The following is a 14347-nucleotide window of genomic DNA, read 5'->3' on the forward strand; positions in this document are numbered from 1 at the left end:
CTGAGAGCATCTACCTCTGTATTTGTCAGGCACTGGCAGAGCCTCTCAAGAGACAGCTATATCAGGCTTCTGTCGGCAAGCACTTGTTAGCATCCACAATAGTGTCTGTGTTTGGTGACTGTAAATAAGATAGCTCCCCAGGTGGGGCAGTCTCTGGATGGTCTTGGATGTGGAGAAAGAGGAACACTCCTCCACTGCTGGTGGGATTGCAAGCTGGCACAACCACTCTGGAAATCAGTTTGGCGGGTCCTCAGAAAATTAGACATAGTACTACCTGAGGATCCAGTTATACCACTCCTGGGCATATACCCAGAAGATGCTCCAACATACAACAAGGACACATGATCCACTTTGTTTATAGCAGCCTTATTTATAATAGCTAGAGGCTGGTAACAACCCTGATGTCCCTTAACAGAGGAATGGATACAGAAAATGTACATTTACACAATGGAGTAATACTCAGCTATTAAAAACAATGAATTCATGAAATTCTTAGGTAAATGGATGGAACTAGAAAATATCATCCTGACTGAGGTAACCCAATCACAAAAGAACACACATAGTATACACTCACTGATAAGTGGATATTAGCCCAAAAGCTCAGAATACCCAAGAAACAACCCACAGACCAAATGAAGCTCAAGAAGAAGGAAGACCAAAGTGTGGATACTTCGGTCCTTCTCAGAAGGGGGAACAAAATACCATGGGAGGAGTTATAGAGATAAAGTATAAAGACACTTTTGACAAGAGACTAAAGGACATGGAGCTGGAATTCACTCTCAGGTCCCTGTGTTACAGATAATCTCAATAGCGTTCTGTTTGAAAGGAAAAATATCAAGCAAGTGTGAGCTAAATATCAAAAAGTGTCTTCTATCTCTGTGTATAAGGGGCAGGGTGCCTGTCTCAGTGAAAGGGACAGGGGGTAGGAGGGGCTGTAATGTCTCTTCCCACTTCTTCAGACACCCATTCTTATCTCAGGCTTTGCTGGACCCTGCAGAGCAGGGTGAGTGAAGGATAGAATTGCAAGTAGAAATTGTGTTTACTTTTATTTAGTGAAGCCAAATCTTAATATTTTTATGAACTTAATGTAAATGATATCTGACATGAGGAAAAGAAATCTAAAGGATTCCATAAACATGCAGGAAACATTATCTATCTATTTATCTATCTATCTATCTATCTATCTATCTATCTATCTATCTATCTATCTATCTATCTATCTATCTATTTATAAATTTTATATTAGCAAAAGCTCCACCCTTTTCATCCTCCATGGATAAAAAGTTGAGAACTGATTAAAAGAAGAAAAGGACCAAATTGATGCATAAAGTTCTCTGTGTATGCCAAATATGGAAGGGAAAGTCTTACTTGAAGATGTCATTTGACCACTAGGTTACTATAGTCAAGCAACTCTCAAGGGTGCGTGTACATTTCTCTTTAAACAAATCCTTTCCTGAAGTTCAAACTGACTTCAATTTTGAATGAAGTTTACTTTTCAAAATTAGTAGCAATTATGAAAACTGGGTTGTTTTTCTTTTTGTATCACATGAACCCAAATAGATTACAAAACAATAGCCTAGTTACATGGAGAATAACACACAGAGATTAGAAGTGACAGATGCTTTCAGAGAAACTATCATTTATGAAACAGTATATTGAAATCCTGTCATTCTGCACCTTAAGTGTAAAAATACGTGCTTTCCAGAAAAGATTTTAGTGAGCGGATGCTATATAATTGTACAAGGGTTTTTTTTCTTTTTATGTTTTGTTTTGTTTGTTTAGCCTAATGTTTTGTACTATTTGTTCTCCTTGTTTTGCAAGCCTGGTTCTTGTGAGAGAGATACTGGTTTCTTCTTCAACATCTTGTGACTTAACAACCCATGACACAACTCTGCTGTCACTTGAGCTAACTGGCAAAAGTCAACATTTTTATGGGAAAGGTCGGATTGAAGTAGGGTGAACCTTCAATTATAAGAAGAGCTAAAGTCTGGGTGTTTTTAATATTTTAATCTGTTTAAGAGGTTTCTGTTACAAAAAGAAAATTTGTAACATTTTTACCTCAGCAAACTGCCAGCAAACTGGCTCTGTTCTAATCCCACATTTATCATGATTTATATTCTCCATGGCAATGTGCTATAACCTCACAGTGATACCACTGTGGTGTAGATTGACTGCATTCCAAATGCTGGGAATCACATACATACTGTTTTTACTTTTAAATAATATTCAGACACCAGAATAAATACCATATGTGCACTGATGCTGGTTACAATGGGACCTTGTCATTTCTTGTGAGGGAGAATGTTCTTTGTTTCTGATTCCTATTTGAAATCAGTATGCAAAAGGCACATATGTACATTGACAGCATTTTTAAAGGCTTTGGTAATTACAGGACTAAGGATAAAGAATGATTCCTTAACATGTAGCATTTAAAACTGTGAATGTTGTTGCTCATTGCCGTCATCCCTCATGGACACACACACAGGCCGAGATTGTTGTTAATTGACGTTCCCAGGGTAGTGTATGGCTTTTCCATTCTGTATCTACAATATGCAGCCGTTAAAGGACATCTGTTGAAGAAAAATTAACTCCGTGAGTGCTGCTCATAGGAACAGTGAAACTAACATGCTGCTGACATTGGAACAGGGAAAATAACACACTCGATAATAGGGATGGATGGATTGATTGGAAAGCCATAATTCAGTGGAAAGCCTAATGTCATCCAATGCCATAGACACAGAATTTAGGTGGCCTGACATCATCAAAATGTAGACGATCAATCTCTCCTAGCCATTCCCCCACCACACATGCACACCATGATATTGAAAGATTTAAAAGGTTCATAAAGTGTAGAAATACCTCTCAAATCATGTGCTTTAAGTTTTTGTATTTGCCTATCCTGGTTGGAGTTCTAATCCACTTAGACATGTTTTTAAACTAGACACAGCAGAATGCCTTTCATATTTGTACAATCTGCAGCAAGCTCCAATGAGCCAGTCCACATTCACTTCTGGGGAAAGCATATCAATCCAGGTTTGAATTATTACAGTTGGTTTGGCCTTATTGAATTAGTGCTTAAAACATTTTCATAATATTTTATACACGATGAAACCCTAGGCATTGATATTGATGGTTTCCCTGCCCTCTGCACCTCTATCCCCACCCAGTTTTGTGAGCCCAGAATATATAGTGTAAGATTAATGTGTGAGTAATGCATCATAATGCACCCCTGACATTTTGTCTGGCACATACCTCAGAGTTTGGGTAAGACTTGCCTCTCTTAGAGCAGTGTGTTCCATTAGAAAAATGCTCAAAAGTTCTGTTTTGAGGTTGGGAAGTTAGGGGATGAATATATACCTTTAATGTGTTGTCTTTCCTTTGTAGCTTTCCGGATGATCCCGTATCCCCTGGAGAAGGGACACCTATTTTATCCATACCCAATCTGTACAGAAACAGCTGACCGGGAGCTGCTTCCCTGTAAGTGTCATCCCCTGCACCCTGCTTTCATCCAGGGATGAGGACATACATGATAGGTGTGGATGTCATTGTTAAGTTTCTCCCAACCCCTGGCCTTCTTTGATAGCATAGTTACAGAAATGAATTATGTGAATGGGTTGGACTTCCTGGCTTCTCTGAGTCTTTCCACATTGATCAGAGGGAAAGATCCCAAGGACCTGAAATTTAGCAGAGGCGTCATGTATCTATGGACAATCTTCTCTGTAGGCTAGTTTATCAGGGCAAAGTGTACTTGGGCTCTCCTGCAGGTCTGAGGTGGTCTGTTCAGATGGGTTTGAAGAAGAAGTGCTGATGTCAGAAGAAGCTGCAGTTCGGTTGTGGGTGGGAGGGCAGGACCAGGCCACCAGTATCACTGCCAGAGGCAGAGTCCTGAGTGGAGAAGGCTGGTGTGCTGTCTGTGGTGATGCAATACTCTGCCAGACTGTGCCTGTGAACATCTCGTGGGTTGCACGCATGGAGTTGGCTGACATGTTCAGACTACACATGTAGCCTGAGTGCTGTCCTACAGTGTGGGAGGAAGACCCTATCCTCAAGCGCCTTAGGCCTTCACAGCTTAATGCTCTTGTGGTAACATGTGGAATGGATTGTTTTGGTTTACTGTAATACAACATTGTTTTGACAATCCAGGCTAAATAGCTATTATCTAATCAGACTGTGTGCAGGGATCATATCTAAGCCCTTCATGTGGCCCTGACTTGAGAAATATTTTCCACCCTCAGATGCTAACCCCCCTTTGGACTTCCCCCCACCCCCTGCCACTTCACCTTTCCTGTCACCCATTTTTCCTGTACTAGCCCTGGTTGTATCAATGTCTAACAGCTAAAACATATATAAATATTTCCCCAAGAATAGTATAAGTTTGGAGATCTGGTACATAATGAAATTTCAGACACCACCATTACTGATGCAGTCATAAATCTTCAGCACCTTGACACCCGGATACAAAAGTGATTTTCGCCATGAGATTGGGCCTCTGGAAGAACCTCCCCTGTCTCCTTGCTAGGCAGCCCAGCCTAGGGTTTGTTGTTTAAGGAGCTGGGAGAGTTCTGTGTTGTCCTCAGGTCAGAGCTTCAGTTGAAGGCCTCTGGTGCACCACACGACAGTATTTTGATTTCAGAAAGCCTCATGTGGGCCCATAATTTACCTTTTGATGCTTCCTCATGGAGATCCTTACTAAAGCTTTCATTTCCTGGTAGAAAGGCAGTTTTCTGAAAAGTGCCATGTTTTAAAATGTTTTTAATTGAATCCAATTAAGTTTCCATGAGTATAGATTAGTTATTAGAACAATATTACACTTCTCAAAAGTTGTCATAAGCCTTGAAAAAGAAAATGCAGCTCAGATTTATTGAAATGGGTGCCTTGATTCAACTGTGATGTCATGTCAGAACCTCTTCTGGGTTGGATGTTGAGAGTGAGATATAAAGAGGCTTAGCTGTTAGGAACACTACTCATATTTTGCCCATTAAAAGTATAGTTACTTGCATAGTGGGCCCTATGCACTCCACCCCACGTTTGTCCCTCAGCAGGCTGACTTCCTGATGTGCAAAGAGGCAAGATTGCATGTGCTCCAAGCCTCTTGATAGTTTTTCTTTGTTTTCATCCTTGTTGATTAAGGCTCTGAGCAACAAAGTTTAATGACTACACGAAATCCTTAATGAAGGATCTTTAGAGCTTGTATTTTGATGGGGAATGGGCACTGTAGATTCTAGTGGCTCCAGAAGTAGACTTGTGAACCTGCAGTTTCTGTCAAGGCCCCCCAGGCAGTCGGCTTGCCTCTGTACATACAGCCCCATGCCCCTGGCCAGCATCTCTTACCAGCCCATAGTCACAGGCAGTCATGTTGATAAGTTGAGTAGACTTCTTCATTACAATTCTTTATGTTTTCATATCATAGCTATTTTGGTTTTAACAAAAGCAATGTTTCATGTTTGAATGCTATGAAGGATGCTCTAAAGGCCATTGGTCCTCCTACCCTCCTGATTGTTTTAAGTGTAGTTATCATCAGGAATTTCCTACATTTGTGTCAGATAAGCCTAGAAAATTTGACCCTCGGTCCTACAGGTTGAATAGGGCTATATGTGAGGTCTTCAGTGAATGTCTATTTGGGATAGCATCCTCCGCTGATATCCTTAAATGGTCAGGAAAGACAAAATAAATAAATAAATAAATAAATAAATAAACAAACATCACCAAAAAGCAAGATAAACTCAAATTGCCTTACTATAATGATTTAAAAATACAGTAAAATAAAAATAGAACAGGACTCCACGTACACACATACACTTGATTTGGGAATTCCTATTGGAAATATGTGTTGTAATTTGGATAGGGTTTTACTGTTTTATATTTGCTTTTGAGAAAGGAACACTATATATTAGACATAGATGGTGCTCATGAGTGTGTGGCACCCCCAAGATAGCCCTGTAGTGTCTCCCCCTGAAGTGCTGCAGAGGGACTTGGCCTTGGGTGAAGCAGCCAGGCAGCAGAGGCAGCAGAGGCAGGGGTGAGCCGGGGATGCCCAGTGTCCTGCCTGTCTCATTGCTAACACACTGTAGTCACGGGGGTCAGACTCCCTAAGTGCTGGTCACCTGAATCCTAATGGTTTCCTTCTGGTTTTCTCCTCAGCTTTCCATGAAGTCTCAGTTTACCCAAAGAAGGAACTTCCCTTCTTCATCCTCTTCACTGCTGGACTGTGCTCCTTCACAGCCATGCTGGCCCTCCTGACACATCAGTTTCCGGAACTTATGGGAGTCTTCGCAAAAGCTGTGAGTATTCACTGAGAAGGGTCCCTTAGGCAATGGACTGGTGGGCAGAGAAAGCCAAGGGAAGGAGCCAGAGGGGAAGGGGCTGCTTGCAGAGGTGGTCGAAAGCCTGAAGAGGAATTTCACTTTCATTATCATCAGAGCAATCAATGGCTGGAGGGCCAAGTGTTAGTTCGGGCCTCCCCTCCTTTCCTAAAGAAATCCTCACAGCACCTTCCAGAGAGTGCAGGAAGTCTAAAGGATGATGTAATTTAGGGAATCCTCACAAATGAGGAATGGGCAGGGTGTGTATATACTGAATGGCACTTTCTAATCCTGAGATATTGTGAGTCTTTCATTCATGATTTTTGTTTCCCAAGATTATTTATGTGATGTTCTTAATGGCTACAGACCCTTGGGCTGTTTGGATAATGAACTGTGAGAATGTTAGAAAGCTTGTAGTGGAAGTGAACCAAGATGACATTTAGAAATAGGAAAAATGCACACAGCCCTGTGAGAGGGTGGGAGACAATCCTAGAAGAAAGCGTCTGCCTTGCCTGCTAAGAACCACTTTCCCTGAAGAGGCCTAGTCATTTCTGTCAGACCATGAGGGTGAATGTCCTAATTTTGCCATAGTGAGCTGTCAAATAGAAGAAATAGAGAGAAAAACATGAGTTGCTTCCCAGCCATCTGATTTCAAAATGCATGGGTTCAGAGAGGATGGCCTGTCTCCTTACTTCTGCCTCTACAGTGGCCCTGCCAGGTCCTGAGTTAGCTCCTCAGCCACACACTCCCTGCTCTCTCAGGCCCCTCCCTGCCTTGTGGCTACCCGGGTCAGCCTCCTAATGCTGTCTCACCTCTGTCTGGTATACAAACACAAGAAACAATTTCTAAATTTCCAGTAAGCATGTCACTTCCCAGCTTTTATCCACTGGTTCCCAGTGATTTTAGGACAAAAATCTCAGTCCTTTTTCTTGATTGAAAGGAGCTTTTTTTCTTGTAGTGACCCTTTGATGACCTTGTTAGCTTCATACCTCATGATTCTTACACAGACCCCAGTTTTCAGCCATAGTGAGGTGCTCACAATGCCCAGATGCACCGGGCCTGTGTACACACTGTGTGTTATGCATGGAATGCCTCAAGTGACCAGTACTCCACTGTCTCCTAAAGATCTATTTCTTCTTTAATACTGTATTAATTTCTCTGAAGTTGAGGGGTATATCTCCATGTTCCCACAAAACACCTATGTTAGCACATATAATTGGTGAGAAATTGTCTGTGCCCCCTTAGACTGCAGTCTTTAAAAGCAAGTCTGTGCCTTTGTCATATCTGTATTTCCAAAGCTTTGCACAGAGCCTTGATCACTGTAGGTTCTCAACAAATGATTGTTAAATGAATGAATAGCAACAATCTGCAGAAAAAACAAACAGCATAAAAATCAGATACTATTTAGTGTTTCCTTGTGATCATAGGCCATTACAGGCAAAAGGGTCCTCAAACCAAGTACCTTCCACTGCGGCTGCTAAAGGGCATCTGGGTGCATCAAAAATACTGCTGTGCACGGCTCAATGTGAATGTTGTTGTGCGTGGGTTTCCCGGCTTTAACATGGTGCCCATTGCACTAATGGCCACTTAGAACTGCACACTGCAGCACTCACAATCCTTTCTTTTACTTCTGTTTACACTCATTTCACACTCTGGAAGCTCACCAAAGAATCTGCTTTTCCGCACAGATTCTCAGAACAGCGTCTCTACACAAGGCCAACTTGAACTTCTAACTCAGCCCTTCCTTTGGGAAAATTAAGTTTCCTTATGTTGCCTACATATTTTCCCAAATCAGCATTACCAAGTTGCTGCCCTGGATGCCTTTGGTCCAGGGCCTCCGCCAATTGTCTCCCTTCTCTGCAGCTAGCCTCTGAGGGAGAGGAGTTGGCAAAGATTAGGGTATAATGCAGTTAAAATAGGTAATCAGGATGTAGTTCTGGAGCTAGATGATTACTGTTCCCAGTTTTCTGTTTCCCCTTTAAACACTCTTAAAACAGTCACAAAAGCACCTCATTGCTCCAATGTTCATTGTTAAGCTAGCCGATAACCCTTGCTGGGGGCATGGGGTCTGAGAGACCATTACCCTCTAGCATGCCAATAGTGCTTGTGACCATACCATCGAAATTCAGAATCTTGATGTTCACACCAGGAGTCTGTATTTTTAGCAATGACCCCACAAGCCTTTGAGGGTGGGAGTTAAAGATTTTATTCCCTTCTAAGGAGTCTGGCTTCATGAAAGGTAAATCTTTAAGAAGTCATATGAGGCTATGTCATAGTCTGTCTTAGCTATTCAAGTGACAGCTGTCCGGAATTAGTAGTTTCAGTCTGCCTGTACCTTGGAACAGCAAGGGAGCTTAAAGATTGCTGATAACTGCCCTCCCTAGGGCCCCTTGCCTGCTTGACCCAATGCAGCATAGGCAGTAGGGTTTTCAGTTGTTCCCTGAATATTCAGGTCTGCAGTCACAGCTAAGAAGCACAATACTGAACAGGTGGTGGCCAGCAAAGGGATCAGAAGGAGAGCAGAGAGCAAATAGAGTCTCTAGACAGGTCACACAGACTGCTCTTCAGAAAACTGGGTGTTGAGCACTGCCTGTTCTCCTCACGATTTCCAAAGCATTGGCCTTACATCTGGAATTAAATGACTGGATGAAATAGATTTGGCTTTGCAGTGTTCCTACTCTCTACCACAGTGCGGTTGTGTGGTCAACTACTCCTAATTTTAACAAGCATGCTTTTAAAGCTCTACTCAGAGGATCAAAGCTGCCTCGCCCTTTATGGAGCTCTTGCACTGTCCGATCTGGGGAGGTTTAGGAAGAGAGGAAGATGGGCGACAGCGTGAAGAACGCAGGGGATTTCAGGAGGGTCCAGTGTGTCCCCAGCAGACTCTTCATTTGCACCCCCTCACTTCACCAGACCTCCATGAGCCCCTGCCCAACACCTGGGGGTTATCACAGCTGCCCCATAGGCTGTCTGCGCCCATTTGCAGCTTGAGAAAGTGATGGTTTTCAGTCCTCTCCTGAGATAATGCCCTGGGTGTGATGACTTTTAGTAGATGCAGAGAGATTGCACTGCCACCCCCCAGGCTCCACAGCGTGGGAATTCTAGCATGTTTGTTCACTAACACAGCCAGTCCCAGCACCCTTAGACAGTGAGTCACTAGAGGCGTGAGTAGAGAGGCTGAGACTGGCTGCCTACAATCTAATCTACCTCGGTGACTTAGGACTAACTCTTCCTAGAATGTTTGGTTCTTAAGATAAGGCAGCTCATATAAGTAAGCTATCATCCGGGCCCAGCTCTGCCCAGAATGTGGGAAAGTCAGCACCCTGACCCCTTCTGCTCCAGAGGCCTGTCTTTCCTCCTCTGAGACTGCACCCCCTAACTTCTGCCTCATCTTCATTTATAGGCCTGGGCTCTTTGAAATCTGATATTGATTACAGTGGGATGTCAATTGTCTGCTTGCAACAGGACACCTGGAACCTATTCAGATAAGCAAGAGGTTTCCACTGTGAACCCAGTGAGCTTCAGAGCTGTGACCTTCCTCTCAGTGACAGTGTCTGGGGAAAAGGAGGATGAGGCGATTGAAGTGCCACTCTCTCCTTTTTTATGAGCTCAGTTGCGTTTTCTCACCAGTGAACACTAATTGAGTTATGGGGCACTTGGGTTAGAAATTTGACCATGTCTCTCTGCCCTCTGGACAGAGGTTTTAGACATTGGAATAGATGAGTTGATCCAAGTTGCCTGGTTTTGCTCATTCAGATTTAACATTTTGGGCAATAAATTTTTCTTTTAGTCTAGAAATGAAACTGCTGTTTCTCTTCAAGCATTATTAGGTATCTGGTCAAAGGAATTGATGGCTTCTCATACATCTAAAGAACAAGCTGAGTGTCCTAAGGCACCTGAGGAGGAAGGCATGATCCTACAAACCTTTGTTACTCCTGACGAGAGCCACTGACCATAGCTTCTTCTTTGTAGGTGCAGACAGGGAGGAGAGATGGAGAGGGGTCCTAAGTAGGAAGGTGGCCTGGGTATGAGAGGGGCACATCTCAGCTGGGCTTCTGTAAGGAAATACAGGAGACTGTCCAGGGAGATGCTCAAAGGGGACCTTCCTCAGTCACCCATTCGGATATAAGGAAGAAAGAGCAGGTCATTACACAGAGGAGGACTGGAGTGTAACTCCCTCATATAACCTCAGTGAGAAGAACAAATGTAGTATAGTGAGGAAGACCACTGTATCTTAGCATTGGGGAAAGGAGGAATTACAGGCCTTAGAGTGAAGCTTCTGGGCTAAGTCAAGTTAATACTCCCCAGAAACAAAAGGCAAACAACCAAAGCTGGTCTTTATTTTTAAGTTACATTATCACATTGTCTTCATGCTGCATTCTGCACTCTGGTTGAGCCCCCTCCTCCTCCCTTGGATGCCCACACTTTAGGCTGTGGAATTGGGCAGGGTACAGCCTTTGAGAATGCCTTTTCTCCCATGGCTCTGGCTCAGGGCATGTTGAGTGGTTCTCCTAGGCCTTTCCAATTTCAGTCTTCCTAAATCTGCTCAGTACAGCCACCAGCAATATCATCTTGCTTATTGACTTGTGCTTTGCAATGCCTGCTAGAATCTCTGATATTTCCCCAGGGCTTCTCACTATGGAACTGAGTACTGTACGCAAACACTGTCACCTTTGTGCCTTGGTCATCTATCATTGTGTATATATCTCTCCTGTGTATACCACAGACACTTGCACCCATATAATTTTGTAAATGAGTTTTATAGTATTAGTGAAATCAGTGTACTTGGTCTATAGCATCCTGTAAGCCCAGGATATTGGGGAAGCTTTCAGGGGCAGCCAGGTAGGGATCATCCCTGGGCCCAGTGTTTGCACAATGCTTTCCAGCCTTCTGCATGATGGAACACAGTCCATTGCTGAACTGGGGAGTGTGGGTAATCCACCCTGCAGGTGCTCAATCTTCCTAATGCTGGAACCCTTTAATACAATTAATTCCTCATGTTGCAGTAACCCCAACCATGAGATCATTTCCATTGCTATTTTATAACTGTAATTTTGCTACTGTTATGAATCATAATATAAATCTCTGTGTTTTCTGAGCGGTCTTAGGCCAGACCCTGTAAAAGGGTGATGTCCACAGGTTGAGAAGTGCTGTTGTAGGGTAACTCTCCCAAGTCTTTTGGCATGCTCTTTATTTTCAGAATATCAGAAACTGTGAATGTAACCCCCACCGAGCAGTGAACCCCCACACCTAGGGCTGCCTATTTCTCAGCTGTACATTCAGCCTGGCACTCAAGGCTGCTAGCCAGTTTGAACTCAGCCTCTATTCCAGTGAACCTAAACTAGTCACCATCTGATGGTTTCCTTTTCCATATTCCAACTATTAGTTAAACCTAGAGTGTCCACTTCCACATATCTGCAACCTTGGGGCTGACAGCACACCTCCTGACATTTTTTTTCCATCCAGTGGAGTCTGTTTAAATTGTATCACTTTACAGAGTTTTTCTCCATCTTCTCAACACTTCTCCCCTCTACTCTATCCTGGCTTCTCTTCCTTTTCTGAACACCCCTGGGTGTGTACCCAAACTGCTGCCATGGCCTATATGTATGACTTTACTCTGTCCACATCCTAATGTCTATTCCTCATCTTTGAGGGTTCAAGAGAGGAAGTTTTATCCGAGGGTCCCTTTTTCTCATGTAGTACTTAATTGCCTTACTAAGCAACTGTATCGAATTGATTTAAAAAACAGAATAAAGAAACTTTACCAAGTTTCTTTTTGATGATGCAGCTACAATTTGTGTTATTGACCTTCTTGATAGGTATGTTCCATACACATTAAATACACAGACACATGCATACATACACACATACACACACATTCTCTCACACACACAAGCACACACCCCATCCTGAGGTCTTTGAATTTGGAACACCTGCCTTTCATACCTCTTACTTTTGAAGATTTGAAGATATCATAGGATATGTGACCAGTAAGGGTAATGCTATTAGTTTTCTGACTGCACTGCCTACTAATTTTGTTTGTACTCAGAACTGTGTTCCTACTGCATGTTCGTATTTACTCCTAAAGTAAAATTATATGTGAAATATTTGTTGGTATTGGCAGTATTGTGCCATGGACAGTGATTAGGGCAAAAGACAACACACAATAAAGAACCAGGGTTTAAACCTTAGCAAGACAAGACCTTGGTTCTCAACAGACAGAAGACAGCGTTCTCCTCAATCCTGACCTCTTCCCTGAACAGGCATCTCTTCTGCAAGCTTCTCCCACAACACCAGTTTGTGGATTGAAGTCAGTTGTTCACAAGAACATCATCAGAGTAAATTTGAAATTATGACTAGTTACTGATAAAGCAAATTGTATTTCTTAAAAGACACATTGTTAATCGCTGTCTGTGTATGAAAAGCAGAGAAATATTTAGTAACCAAGAGAGAAGTTCCCAGGGGTCCATTCAACAGCCCTTCCTGGAGGACAAGGCCTCCAGGGTGCCAGTCGCTACTCTCTCCCAGCTCCCTGACACATGACACAAAACATGCTATTTGGGCTGTGCTTAGAAGACACCAGGAAACCAAAGCAATTACAAACTTGACTCTTTATATCCCCCTTTCCATTCAGAGTAAGCTGTAGAGCCAGCTAGACAATCAAGTGGCCTAGGTTGTCACTATTGTGTAGCTCCTAGGTCCACTTGATACCGATCCATAATCCTCTTGGAAGATATTCATCTTCATAGACAGGGTAAACTCTGAACACTGCTAACATCTTAGGAACTGTGGCAGATGTCAGAGGGCTGAGGGAGGCTGTCAGCAGACACTTCCTTCTTATCTGTCATGCTGGGGAGGGGGGGCTGGAATGCATCTTCCACTTTCCCCGACATTTCCTGTAAACATGAGAGGGGTGTACGCTCCTGAGGAGTTCTGAGTGTAACATCCTCAGCTGCAGGCGTGCACGGGAGAGCTGACCTTCGTCTTGGACAGGCTTTGTCCTGACTACTGCTGTTCTGATTTCCTTGCAGTTCCTCAGCACTCTGTTTGCCCCCTTGAACTTTGTCATGGAGAAAGTGGAAAGCATCCTCCCCTCCAGTTTGTGGCATCAGCTGACGCGGATCTGAGGGAGCCTCCCATCTTTCACTTTCCACACCATCTGCCATCTCTCCTGTGCCAACTTCTCATGGACCGCAAGAAAGCATGACTTTGAAAAAGGGAAACCATTTTGAGATTTTAAACTGTTCATGGACTATCAGTTCCTTATTAAAGGCTGGTTTTGTTGTACAAAATTTATTGATGTTCAGTTCTATTTTATTTTGCCTTCAAAACTGATCAAAAAATAAAAAAAATAAATAAATAAACTTTTGTGTATTGCAGCAACCTGTGTCATCTTCTATCTTTATTCAAACCCTAGACTTTCCAGTGTTCCCAGTAAACTGGTAGGTGTATGCTGTTCTTCAAGGATATGGGGTCTGCTAAACCCATACTGATTTTCTTTGCTGGCAGAACTAGTCTCTCTGCAGAGCGCATAGCTCATGACTTGGTGGCTTGAAAAATGGAGTCTCAGTGCTGGGAATACAGTTCAGTGGTAGAGTACTTACTTGCCTTGCATCGGGCCCTTGTTTCTGTGTGCCCAACATCACATTAACAAATGAATAAACAGCTGAGAAAGGAAAGGATGGAAATAGAGTGACAAAAGCACTAGCCCCAAACAGAGTGTGCGCATCTGCCAGACAGACCCAGGGAAGTCCGTATTTTAAGGTGGGTGTAGGCTCCATTGAAACACAAGTCTGTGCCACAGTAGGTTGTTCCAGCTTTGTGGACAAGAAGCCACAGGCCAGCAGTCAGTCACAGAACCTGGCTGCTTACACCCTTGTTGCCATTTCAAACATTTCGTCCAAGAGTACTTTGTAAAGCTTTCTCATGGTTGCATTTCTGACACTTTGATCTGAGCATTCCTTGAGTATTTTAGTGAGCTGAACCAAAATGATCATTTGTCCTCACCACCTCTCAAAGCTTTGTGCATGATTCAAACCTAGGGG

General features: G+C 43.1%; 1 protein-coding gene across 8 annotated transcripts in view; it reads left to right on the forward strand.

The window, feature by feature from the left end:
* Positions 1 to 13685, forward strand: part of St7 (suppression of tumorigenicity 7) — a 252070-nt gene extending 238385 nt beyond the window's left edge. For 7 of the 8 annotated variants that reach the window (XM_031381225.1, XM_031381226.1, XM_031381228.1 and 4 more), the window contains 3 exons: positions 3385 to 3477; positions 6142 to 6281; positions 13334 to 13685. In XM_031381225.1, the coding sequence (XP_031237085.1) occupies positions 3385 to 3477; positions 6142 to 6281; positions 13334 to 13429 (329 nt within the window). In that variant the 3' untranslated portion in view covers positions 13430 to 13685. Of the gene's footprint in view, positions 1 to 3384; positions 3478 to 6141; positions 6282 to 13333 lie in introns of those variants that run through there. The other variant, XR_004121889.1, reaches the window with a different exon arrangement.
* The last annotated feature ends 662 nt before the right edge of the window (positions 13686 to 14347 follow it).

Source organism: Mastomys coucha, unplaced genomic scaffold (assembly GCF_008632895.1).
Source record: "Mastomys coucha isolate ucsf_1 unplaced genomic scaffold, UCSF_Mcou_1 pScaffold20, whole genome shotgun sequence".
In the NCBI taxonomy this organism is placed as follows: domain Eukaryota; kingdom Metazoa; phylum Chordata; class Mammalia; order Rodentia; family Muridae; genus Mastomys; species Mastomys coucha.